The sequence below is a fragment of the Microcaecilia unicolor genome, chromosome 3, assembly GCF_901765095.1.
Source record: "Microcaecilia unicolor chromosome 3, aMicUni1.1, whole genome shotgun sequence".
Taxonomy (NCBI): Eukaryota; Metazoa; Chordata; class Amphibia; order Gymnophiona; family Siphonopidae; genus Microcaecilia; species Microcaecilia unicolor.
In genome coordinates, this window is record NC_044033.1 from 36125880 (window position 1) to 36139165 (window position 13286).

At 43.3% G+C, this 13286-nt stretch overlaps 1 protein-coding gene across 1 annotated transcript in view; it reads right to left on the reverse strand.

Annotated features, from left to right (window-relative positions):
- The window catches only part of LHCGR (luteinizing hormone/choriogonadotropin receptor), a 218132-nt gene that overhangs the window by 137725 nt on the left and 67121 nt on the right, over positions 1-13286 (reverse strand). The window contains exons 3-4 of the mRNA XM_030195838.1: positions 6911-6985; positions 3584-3658 (exon numbers count right to left, since the gene is read on the reverse strand). Of these exons, the coding sequence (XP_030051698.1) occupies positions 3584-3658; positions 6911-6985 (150 nt within the window). The remainder of the gene's footprint in view (positions 1-3583; positions 3659-6910; positions 6986-13286) is intronic.

Genomic DNA, 13286 nt, shown 5'->3' on the forward strand with positions numbered 1-13286 from the left:
TAATGATACACCTAATAAGCATACATTAGAACATTGAGCTAACATAGTTATGATGCTAATGATTTTCTACAATACAGCTTACCATATAGCTAAGGGACCTAGTGCAAGTATATGATGGGAATAAGATGCGTGGTACAGAGTCAGTTGCGATAAATAGATGGTTGGCTAAACTCAAGGCATGTTCTTCGTACAGTTAAAGAAGATATAAAGAACTGATGTAAGTTACAGTGTGTGTAGCAAGCTAGTCCAGGTGCAAAATAAGTGTATAGTCAGTCACCCTATGTATTAAAGGCTTGGAAGAAGAGCCAGGCTTTCACCTGCTTCCTGAAGTAGAGATAGTCTGGGAATAAATTCCAGAGCATGGGGACTACTCCTGAGAAGGCTCACTGGCAGGTATCACATCATACAATTTCTTTTGATGAGGGTATAGACAGTGATGTTCCTTGAGAGGATCTTAGAGGTCTCAAAGGTGTGTAAAGGGCTTACTAATTCTTTAAGTACCTGGCCCATTTTGTCTGAGGACCATGAAAATCAAACATAAAGTTATAAATTTAGCCCTATGAGGTACTGGTAGCCAGTGTAGTTTTTGCAGGAAGGATGTGATGTGGTCACACTGCTTGCAGCCTTCTATCAGTTGTGCTGCAGCATTCTGAATTAGTTGGAGCTGATGCAAACTCTTTGGTTAGACAAGTGTACAGGGCATTACAATAGTCTAGCTGTGATGTTATCTTAGCATGGACCACTGTGTTCAGACTTGTCTTTTCAATATATGGAGATTTTGTAGTTGCCGCAGGTGATAGAGACAATTTTTAAAGGTTGTTTGAATTTGTATGATCAGAGTGAGTGATGAGTCTAGCAGTATATTGCCCATTCCTGAGTTGTGGTTAGGCAGGCAGGCAGTTTTATTCAGTGCTGTGGGTAGACCTGGTTCAATGGCTATGCTCATCATCTTAGATGTAGAATTTTATATCCACTGACTGAAGCAGCTCAGCCAGAGGCTTCAGGTAGATATTTATTTATTTGGATTTTGTTCACACCTTTTTCAGTAGTAGCTAAAGGTGGGTTATATTCAGGTACACTGGGTATTTCCCTGTCCCTGGAGGGCTCGCAATCTAGTTTTGTACCTGAGGCAATGGAGGCAAGTTCACAAGGAGCAGCAGTGGGATTTGAACTGGGCACCGCTGGATGTCAAGACTGGTGCTCTAACCTCTGTGCTACTCTAATGGGGCCTAGGGTACCTGCCAGCTCTTTTTTTCACTGGAAACAGGAGCAGATCACCAATACAGAAAAGCGTAAATGTTAAAATATTCATTGATGAAATTACTTACGACAATCATGCTGGTTGGGAAAGACTTTTGTCCACATAATGTTACTGATTTTGCCATGAAGGAAGTGTTTTTATTTAGCTGCCTCTGGTGACTCCCTGATGCAGCCCTTTCAAAGGGGCATCATGCTTATGTTGGCTATTTTTTATCATCTAGAAATTGCTGGCAATTTCATCAATAAATATTTTAACATTTATACTTTGTGTTGGTGATCTGCTCCTGTTTCCAGAGCTCTGGCTATTGTAGATCCTTGCCTCTCTTTGTTGTGTGTAGATCTGAATTTTTTTATTTTTATTTTTTTTACAGTGGTTCAACCAGAATTGGGCATTTCTCATCTTATGTTGGCCAGTCCTGAGCTCGTCATGCTCTGTGGCTTGCCAAATGAAAATCAAATAGATTTTCACACACAAGTACAGCCAACCAAATTGCATCTTAAATATACTTCTTATACCATCTCATAATATACTTTATAAAATACTATTCATTATGATGAACAATAATTTCTTCTTTTCTGTATAAGTTCTTGTGCATGGATTGAAAGGGCATTTGAAAAGTACTGACTTTTATGGACAACAGAACAAAACAAAAGAATTGTAAAAAGATTTTTGAAAGATTACTTCTTAACTTCATACCTTTGGAATATAGATTTTTCTTTTACTGTAATGAGTCCCTCAGTGGATGGTATCTTCTGGCAATTCCAAGGAATCTCTCCTCACCCTCTCTGATGGGTCCTGGGGGTCAGAGGGAAGATCTCTCTCCCAGTACCTTTACCACTGGTCATAGGTTGTGAGCTCTCAGAAGCGGTGTTTCTGGCCCACTTACATTTGGCTCAGGTTCACCCAGCATCAGTGTATCCTTGCTGTGTCTAGTGGGGATCCTCAAGGCCTGGCAGCTGAAGACTCCCACAATCTCTCTTTCTCTCTCCTCTGCTGAAAATCTGACATCTCTCCCCATCTATCTACCCCTTCTTGGTGTATCTTTTAAAATTTCACTTCCGAAATTGCTGGCAGCAAGCAACAAAATCACACAGGCAGCTAGTGCCAACCCTGGATTCTTCCCTCTAATGCAGTCCCTCTTATGCAGATAGGAAGTTGCATCAGAGGGAAGGGTCCGTAGCTGTAGCCAGCACAAGCAGCATGTGGAATTTTCTGCTCACTGCTGGCAAGTTAAGATTTTAACAAGTACACCTGGCTGGGGGTGGGGTGGGGGTGGGGGGTGAGAGATGGCGAGAGATGCCGAATTGTGGACAGGGGGATGAGAGAGATGCCGGATTAGGGGTGGGGTGAGGAATAGGTGAGATAGGGAGAAATGATGGACCACAGGTGGGGGGGGGGGGGAGGGAGAAAGGGAAAATTTAATGCCCATCCACTATGGGCTCAGGCCCACCCAAAATTGGACAAATGATTGATTTTGAGAGGCAGAAAACAGACAGAGGATAGCTTTCAAAACCTTGAATTTATAAACTATGATCTCAGCAGTTACTTCCCAGGGTATTCCCAGTGGGAATAGCCATCTGCAAATATCATTCCCTCTTTGACTTCAAACAGAGATGCCTGGACAAGTGGTGTCCCTGCATTAAATTTTCACTCAGCAGATTATCGGTACTAGAATTAACACCTGCATTCAATAAGGCATTTTGTGACAAGTGACACAATATATTTTAAATACTGCACATATAAGGAGGCAACATCATTCTTTAAGGTCAATAGCAAAACAACACTGTACCACATTTTCAATGTGTAGGGACTGGATTCTGCCAATAGGAGGCAGTTCAGAGAACCTAGATAAGAGGAGTGAGCCTGCAGATTGCTGTGGAAGCAAAATCTGAATCAGTGCCTGTTAGAAGAAGGAGGCAGTTCAGAAGTTTCTCGTGCAGAAAAAAATGAGTTGAGCTTGGATTAATAGAGCATGCATGCACCAAACATTTTAGTAAATAATGTAAGGGTTATTGGTCACGTCAGCTGTGCAATAGGTGTTAAATGGAACTAAAATGTTCATGTACTGTGCAAACTATTATTTATAAGAAAAGTGAATTATAAAAAAATGTGAAACAACTATTATTCAAAGATAATACACATGAGCTTTTGAGACCTCAATGAATCCCTTTTCAAACAAGCCATCACTTCTAAAGATGGGGCCTATGTGGTACTGAATGCCCATTTATAGCAAAATCATGGTTTAAGTCATAATAATAAATCTGAACTTTGCAACCCTGGAAAAAACAACAACAAAAAAAGAAAATACAAAAATTTTCTTACAAGCATTGTAACCTTGGAAGATTTGCAAATGCTCCACATGCAATGTACATCAGATTTTTTGTGTTCTGGATGCATCTGTAAAAGGAAATAAAAATTTTAAGAATATAACTAATATCAATTTTTTTTAAATCTTTAAATTTCCTTCATTTATCCTCTTGAAAATAACAGAACATGGGAGATTCCAAATGGCAGCTCCTGAGGAGGATTCCTTGTGATTCCTGCTTTTCTTGCATATGAACATTTACCATTTTATTTATTTCTCTGCCTATACTAGCTGAATTGGGAATTGGAAGAGCAGAGCAAGGACCTTTTTCCTCTGCAATTCCTCCAGCCACTGATTAGAGCCATGGATGTATTTATATTTTGCTTGAGGGCTGGTATGGCTCTTAGCTCTGAGATGTCTCTGAGGACGGTGAGAACTCTGAGTTCCACTGATGCTGCCCTCCTAAATTGTGAGACAATGCTATGTCTAGAACTGGGAGTTCCTCCTGGATCAATATTGATTTCTGATTTTGGAAGTACTCCAGTAGAAGCCATAGAATCTGATGAGACAGCTGCGAGTTACCACCATAGGTGGAATACTGGTACCTCAGATCTGGAAGATCATGAGATGGAGTCTTTACAGCTGACTAGCAGTTCTGGAGTAATGAGCGTTTTTCCGAGGCTATGTGGGGCTTCAGAGACGTGTTTGTGCTGAAGGCAGCAGCAAGCCTGTCCCTTGGAAAAACCCAAAGTTTCTCTGGGGTCTTTATCGATAGGTTAGACATTTCCATGCTAACTGCTTAACACACTTTAGCAATACTAACTGCTTAACACACTTTAGCAAAAGACTCTTGCTAAAGTGTGTTAAGCAGTTAGCATGCAAATTAGTATGCGTTGTTAGCACAGGAGTGTGGTAGCTGTTGCCATGCTGGCATGACTCTTAGCGTGCACCAGTGGCGTAGCTATGTGGGGCCACGGGGGCCTGGGCCCCCATAGATTTGGCCCTGGACCCCCCTGCCGACGACCCTCTCGACCCCCCCTCCTGCCGCCAACCCTCCCCCGCCGTCGGCCACCTTTGCTGGTGGGGAACCCCAACCCCCGCCAGCCGAGGTCCTCTTCTTTCAGCACAAGGCTTCATTCTGTTTCTGTGAGTCTGACGTCCTGCAGGGTCTTCTGTACGCATATCCTTCAATTTTTCTAATAGGGAAAACTCTGCTGAAACTCAAACAGGGCTGGGGGACCATGATCCTCTTCTTCTGGAGTTGTCCTCTGAAAACCTGAGGAGACTGAACTGTTTTCCGATTCTTATCACGCAGAACAAGGGGGTCTCTTTTGTAGCCCGTCCTCCAGTCCATGGCCCTCATGATCTGGATGTTAAAAGCATGGAATTTGCATCTCTACTACCTGAGGGTTTCTCCAGAGTCCTGTTGGTTTTCAGGAAAGATTCCACTAAGAGGTGTTATACTTTTAAGTGGAGAAAGTTTGCCATCTGGTGTGAGGGCAAGGCCCTAGACCATCTTTCTTATCTTAATAAATCCTGCTTGAATATCTCCTGCACCTGCTTCATGAGAGATTTGTTATTGGCAAAGCCCCCCCCATCAAACCTCCTACTGTGTCATGGGACCTCAAAATTGCCTTCACCCAACTGATGAAAGCTCCTTTTGAGCTGCTAGATTCCTGTCATCTGAACTACCTGACCTGGAAGGTCTTGCTTTTGGTGGTGTTCACTTCAACTCGCAGAGTCAGTGACCGTCAGGTTCTAGTAACTGATGCACCTTACACAAGATTTCATCATAACAGAGTAGTTCTCTTCAGGCATCCTAAGTTCCTTCCTAAGGTAGTGTCAGAGTTCCATTGTAATCAGTCAGTCATCCTGCCAACGTTCTTCCCAAAACCTCATGTCCATTGTGGCAAGAGCACACTACACATCTTGGACCACAAACGAGCTTTGGATGTCTATCTGGAACAGACTAAAGTCCATAGACAGTCCACACATTTCCTTGTTTCTTTTAATCCAAACAGGATGGGGAAAACAATCAGAAAATGCACATTGTCCAATTGGCTAGCAGACTGCATCTCTTTCACTCATGCACAGACTGGGCTCACTTTGGAGGGTCATGTGTCACAGCTCACAATGTTAGAGGCATGGCTGCTTCAGTAGCCCTCTTGAGATCAGCCTCCATTGAGGAGATTTGCAGAGCTGCAACGAGATCTTCAGTCTACACATTCACATCTCATTACTGCCTTAATCAGTATACCTGACGCGACACCAATTTGTTTGGTGTCTAGAATCCAACTTCACCTTCCTAAGTCCATTTTTCTTCTGTTCCAGGCTACACCTTCACATTTTGAAAATGTTGTGGTATATCAAATAAACTGAACCTGAACCAGACTGTATACAGTTTCAGGTTATTTGATTCTGGTTAGCCTTTCCATTGCAAGCCTCTGTTGTCCTTGAGTTGTTTTTTCAGCAAGCCTGGTAGGTGGGATTCCCTTATGTGAAATAAGATGTCCTGCTTGTCCTCAGAGAAAGCAAAGTTACTCACCTGTAGCAGGTATTCTCCAAGGATAGCAGTACATGTACGACATCCCCTTCCATCTCTCTTAGGAGTATTCTTTTGGTTTGATATTATATTGCCTGTCCTGTGTTATCACGCTGAGCAGAAAGGCACTTTTGCATGCAAGGTGGGATGCTGGCAAAGTTTCTTAAAGCAACAGAACACTGGGTAGTGTACCCTGTTCCCTCTAAGCTGAACAGAGTCTTCCAACTGCTTTCCTGCCAATGGGTGGTGGTGCTTCAATATTATGTTTTCAATCGCTAGGGACAGGCAGGTTCCATGGAGACCCGCAGAGCTTACCTGTCCCTCACTATTGAAAATGAGATAGAGAAACGGCACCCCCACCACTGCTACCTCCCCCCTCCCCACTGGCAGGACTGTATGTGGAGGACTCCCTCTCAGCTTAGAGGGAACAGTGGTAGTGTCCATACTGGGGCTCCATCGAATGACATCACCCATATGTGAGTATACGTGTTTTGCTGTCCTCGGAGAACACCTGCTACAGGTGAATAACTTCACTTTATCACTACACTTTGTCGGCTCCCACTCAACCAGTTTCTTACCCAGTCAATTACTTTAGGGCCCATACCAATGGTGTTCAACTATTTATTAGTTGTCTGTGTCAAACTGCATCAAAGACTTTACTGAAATCTAAGTACATCATATCTAGCGCTGTCCCCTCATCCAACTGTCTGTCACCCAGTGAAAGAAATTGATCAGATTCATCTATATACTTGAAATATAGACTACTGTAATGAAAACTATTGCTGTTATACTTTATACTTACAGTGAATTCAAGGCAGGTAGGCCGTCAAATGCATTAACCTCAATTCTTTCCAGAGAATCACTGTGTAAGATTACACTGCAAAAGAATGAAAGAAATGTTTACAGAAATGACATTCTATCAATTCTCTTAAACAATAGTGAAATCAGAATGTAAGTGCAAGCTTCAATAAGCCCTGCTAACTGACTGGAAATTATTTGCAGGAGATTTGCATGTTTAACATTTTAATTAAACATTTGGTAATGTGAGTATTATTTACTCCTAATTCCTAAATGCCAACGCTTGTTCAGGCCAGTGGCGTAGTCAAGGGTGGGCCCAGGTCCATCCAGTAGCAGCACACTTATGATGTGGCTGGCAGGCATTCTTCCCAATCCCCACCAGCCAAAAACTCCCAACAACTGTCCCTCCTGCATACCTTGTCAATAGATCGTCACCTGCAGCAAGTAGCGACTGATACATGCTGTAGGGCCAATATGAGCAGTGTGTATTAGTTGCTGCTTGCTGCTGGTGAAAATCTATTTAATATGTGGGGGGGGGGGGGGGATGTTTGAGAGACTATATGGTATGCAGGTGAGAGAAGGAGAGACCAAATCACTTGTGGGACAAGGCGGAGTTCTGCCCACCCATCTTGGGCCCAGGCCCACCCAAAATTAGGTGTCTGGCTACGCCCCTGGTTCAGGCATATAATTTTACTGGTAAAAGAAGGGAGAACTGGAACCATGGGATGCCTTTCACCCCAAATAAATTTGGGTTATGTAGGGCGAATAACAAACAAAAGTCACATACTAACTTCTGTGAAAGCTGATATTTGGGGGATACTGGTCAGAAAAAATGATATTTGCAACAGGTTGAAAAGATATTCTGGGTGAGCAGGAGGACTTTCTACTAGCATCACCCTTCCCCCAACAATTGGCCATTTCAGTGATTCAACAAAATACAGAGACCTGCGACATGAATATACTGACTTCTGCTCAAAGCAGGAGTATTCTGGGCCCAGGGACTGAAGTTGTTGCTTATTGCCCCAACATCAACGGGAAAGAAATTTGGACACTCTAAAAAATATATTTTTAACTTGGGGAAAAAATAGAATTCTGTTAAACCCTTCTTTTGTTGTTCTGGAGAATGAGGAGGTGGGCACCACTTTAAGGGATAGGAGAACAAAACGATATTTGCAGCAAACTGTTTCTGTTTTATCAGGTACTAGCCGTTGAGCCCGTTAAAATGGGCTAGTATGGGGTTTTTCCAAGGCCCCCCCCCCCCCCCGAGGTCGCCACTACCGGTCCGGTCCCCCCCCCCCCCCCGGAGTCGCTGCTACCGCTGCCGCCACCCCTCCACCCGGCCCGGGCCCTCTCTTCGCTATTGAACTTACATCGCCGACACGCAGCAGGCAGATCAGCTGAGCTGCCGTCGGCCTTCCTTCTCTGCCTGAGTCCCGCCCTCGTGTGACGTAATGTCGGCGAAGGCGGGACACAGGCAGGGAAGGAAGGCCCACGGGAGCTCAGCTGATCTGCCTGCTGCGTGTCGGCGATGTAAGTTCAATACCGAAGAAGAGAGTGTTCGGGCCGGGTGGAGGAGGGGGCGGCGGCGGCGGCAACTCCGGGTGGCGGGAGCGGTGGCGGCGACCTCGGGGGTGGGGGGTGGGGAGCGGTAGCGATGTCGGTGGTTCCCTCCCTCCCCTTTGCGCAGTTTCCCTCTCTGTCCCGCTCCCGTCATCACGTATTGACGCGGGGGCGGGACAGAGAGGGAAGTCTCTACTGCGCATTTGCGGGTGATTATGGTCACTCGCCATTTATATGTTTGATGGTTCCTATTGGCTGTGATGGGAACTGAGTATAAGGGAAGGATAATTTCTGACATGCGGGACATCTATTCTAAACCCTTATTTTTTTTTACTCTATTTCAGAATCTCTTTCTCCTACCCCAAAATTTTATTTGAACACGTCTACTTTTCCAACTGAAGTGTTTGTTTTTTCTTCAGCTTTTTCTTTCTACTGCTTTTGCCCTTCAGCTCATTCACTCACAACTCCAAACTAACAACAAAATGAATACAGTCCAAATACTCCTAGCAATATACTCCCTATCACTGATTCACCTAACACTATCTATCCCATTCGCAGATAACAATATCATACCCATCCTACAGAACCACCAAAGACTGATCAGACAATCCACTCCTCACCAAACAATCACCAAAACAAAGGAAAAACACCCACATATAGACAACATCAACAACACGGAATGAAAAACCACAACACACACACACTAACTAAGGAACGACAACTAACTAAAATCCGCACATCACCAAATATAGAAGCCCCATACCAAAATATTCAAGTGGGCTACATCAACGCCAGATCCGCAGTTAAGAAGACATCAACAATAACAGATTGGATCATGTCAGAAAACCTCAATCTAATTTTCATCAATGAAACCTGGATCCATGACCAAAAAGACCCCATAATCCTTGATATATGCCCTCCAGGATACAAAATCACTCACTGGACCAGGAAGGGAAAGAGAGGCAGAGGTATAGTAACATAGTAACATAGTAAATGACGGCAGAAAAAGACCTGCATGGTCCATCCAGTCTGCCCAACAAGACAAACTCATATGTGCTACTTTTTGTGTATACCCTACTTTGATTTGTACCTGTCCTCTTCAGGGCAAAGACCGTATAAGTCTGCCCAGCACTATCCCCGCCTCCCGCCACCGGCTCTTCCACCCAATCTCGGCTAAGCTCCTTAGGATCCATTCCTTCTGAACAGGATTCCTTTATGTTTATCCCATGCATGTTTGAATTCTGTTACCGTTTTCATTTCCACCACCTCCCGCGGGAGAGCATTCCAAGCATCCACTACTCTCTCCGTGAAAAAATACTTCCTGACATTTTTCTTGAGTCTGCCTCCCTTCAATCTCATTTCATGTCCTCTCGTTCTACCGCCTTCGCACCTCCGGAAAAGGTTCGTTTGCGGATTAATACTTTTCAAATATTTGAACATCTGTATCATATCACCCCTGTTTCTCCTTTCTTCCAGAGTATACATGTTCAGGTCATCAAGTGTCTCTCCTCATACGTCTTGTAACGCAAATCCCTTACCATTCTCGTAGCTTTTCTTTGCACCGCTTCAATTCTTTTTACATCCTTTGCAAGGTACGGCCTCCAAAACTGAACACAATACTCTAGGTGGGGCCTCACCAACGACTTATACTGGGGCATCAACAAAATTGGAACTTAGATGTATATGCATAATAGATCTCTAAAGGTGGGTTTATAGACATCCAAAATGTACCTAGTGCTTCTTAAAATAAGCACTATAGTAACATAGTAAATGACAGCAGATAAAGACCTGTATAGTTAATCCACTCTGCCCAACAATCTTGCTGCAGCATAGCTTAATCATTGGTTATATTAAGTCAGCATACAAAACAATGTGCCATTATAGCCATCCCTATACGGTGCCTATTACTAGATGGTTTAATCACAGAGCTACAATACATGAAAGCTGCTTACGGACCATAGAAGTCTCTATATGATGCCATCTTTTTGCTTAACAAAGAGTGCCATTAAAACACTATAAACCAAAAAACAGTGCGAATAAATGCTGGACCTGTGAAAAAGATGTTGGAAATCTTAAACATATCATCTATTCTTGCCCATATATTCAAGAATATTGGAATTCTGTATGGGACACAATATCTTCCACCTTGAATATTCAAGATGTTTTATCATATAATATAGTTATATGTGGATCACTAATGTTACAATCATCAATAGACAAATATCAAGCACAATTACTGGATTTAATGTTACATCAAGCCCTTAGAACACTTTTCTTTTGTTGGAAAGATCTTGACAAAGTAACTTATTTATCATGGTGGAATTCTGTGTGTATTTTAGCTAAATATGAATATGCTGCGGCTGAAAAACATAACTCACTTGTTAAGTACAACAAAATATGGTCTCCTTTACTAAACTCACTACGTAATAACCTTTGTCAGAATTGAAATTATGTATTACTCCTGTGACTTATGATTATGATCTGTTATCGAAATAATCCCTAACTTGCCCTAACTTGAACATGTATGCTGATGCTTGTTACTGTTAACTTGTTAAGCTGGCTAATTGCTTTATTTTAGCCATTTGTTATCATTTATAAAACACAATAAAAATATTGGAACTAAAAAAAAAACACTAGTCCTAGCCACTTTTCCAAGTTTTCAACTGCCAACATTCCCAATTCTATCCAAGTCAAAGGATTATCATATGCTTTTCTTTTCCCCTCTGTGCTCCATCCTTGGTCCTCATCTGTAAAAAATGTGGGCTGACTATTCCACTGGCAAATTCATATAACTTTGCTGAGCATGGATTAGCCTCTAGATTGGAGATGTCCAACCTCGGTCCTAGCCAGGTTGGGTTTTTAGGATTTCCCTAATGAATATGATTGAGGCCTATTTGCATACAGTAGAGGTAGTGCATGCAAATAGATCTAATGCATATTCACTGGGGAAATCCTGAAAACCTGATTGGATTGCGGCCCTCAAGGACTGAAGTTGGCCAACCCTGCTCTAGATAAATGGAAATTTGCACTAATTGCAGCCAGAGTTGTGTCTGCTGTTCCATGCAGCTTACATCTCTCTATGCTCTATCACTGTAATTGTGTTCCTATTCCTGCTTATTTTTCCCTTGAAGTTTTTATCGTACACAGTGGTGTGCTGGGGCGGGCTCTCATGGGCTCGCGAGAGCCGTTTGTTAAATTTTTAAGAATTTTGGGAGCCGGTTGTTAAAGTAGGCCTCCCCATGGCTACTTTAACAACTGACTCCCAAAATGTGGGCTTGGGCCCCCTCCTGAATTCTCTTTTACTTTGCTGGCAGTGAGGCTGGCCCCACCAGCCAAGTAAATAGACTGCTGCTGCTCCCTGTTCCTTGTTTCTGACTCTGATCATCAGGCTGGGACTTTTCATGCAAGTGCAAGAAGGTTCCATCAGGTTGCTCAGAGCCAGAAACAAGCAGCAGAGAATGGTGGCAGTCCATTTATTGGCTGGTGGGGCTCGGCAAAGGTATGCCTAGCGTGCCCGCATAAGGGAGAAGAGAGAGAGGCATGTATTCCCACACCCCACCCCACCCCACCCCCAAAATTTCAGGGCTGGCTATGCCCAAAGATAGAGCCCGTTGTTAAAAATTTACCAGCACACCCCTGATCGTACATCAAGTTTTTATTGTACATCACTCTGTTACGTTTGTCAGGAAGGGAAGTATATGAAGTTCAAATAAATTATAAACCATAAGGCCATTTAATTTTATTTTTGATCCCATGCTCTTTCTCTATAGGGATCCTCTGTGTTTATCCCATGCATTTTTGAATTTGGTCACTGTTTTTGTCCCCACCACTTCCCCTGGGAGGGTATGCCTCTAGTTTCTCCGACTCTGAAAAAAGTCTGTTTGTATATTAATACCTTTCAAGTATTTACATGTCTTTATCATATTTCCCTTGTCCATCCTTTCCTCTAGGGCAAGGGTTCTCAAGCCAGTCCTCGGGACACACTAAGCCAGTCTCAGAAATGCTCTACATCTATGGTATATTGTAATGATGTGGAGAATGTTTGAGGGCTGGTGTTCTGAGCGCAGATTTTCCCTTCTCTGCTCAGATCACACACATCCTAGCATTTCTCTAAGCAGGTCTTCTGAAAGGATTGGCATTGGGTTCTCTAAAAGTTCAGATTGCAGCTTTGGCCTGTTTCAGGGGCTGACTACAGAAAATGTCTCTTGCGGCTCATCCAGATATTATTAGATTTTTGCAAGGAGCAGGCCACATGTGGCCTCCCTTTCGTATGCTGTGTCCAGAGTAGAACCTTAATTTAGTACTTAGGGTTCTTCAGAATCCTCCTTTTGAACTGCTCCAGAAGACCTCCTTGAAAGATCTTATGCCGAAGACAGTGTTCTTGATTCCTGTTGCATCGGGACGTAGGGCTTTACAGCTGCAGGCTCTCTCTTGTCGGATCCCTTTTTTGTTTGCTTTTTGAAGGCAGGGGTCTCCCTGCTCATGGTTCCTTTCTTTCTTCCAAAAGTGGTATCAGCATTTCATCTCAATCAATCTGTGGAGTTTCCGTCCTTTCGCAGAGAGGATGAAGAGGCTCAGTATTCTTCCTTGAAACTTCTTCATGTGCATAGAGTCCTCAATAGATATTTGGAAGTCATGAATGAGTTGCATAAAATCAGACTGTGCTTTTTGTTAAACAGAGGCTTGGCCTTGTTGCTTCCAAGCCCACAATTGCTGGATGGCTGAAGGAGACTATCGCTTCAGCTTATTTGCTTGCGGGGAAGCAAGCTCCTCAGGCCTTGTGGGCTCATTCTATGAGGTGTACAGTGACATCTAGGAGG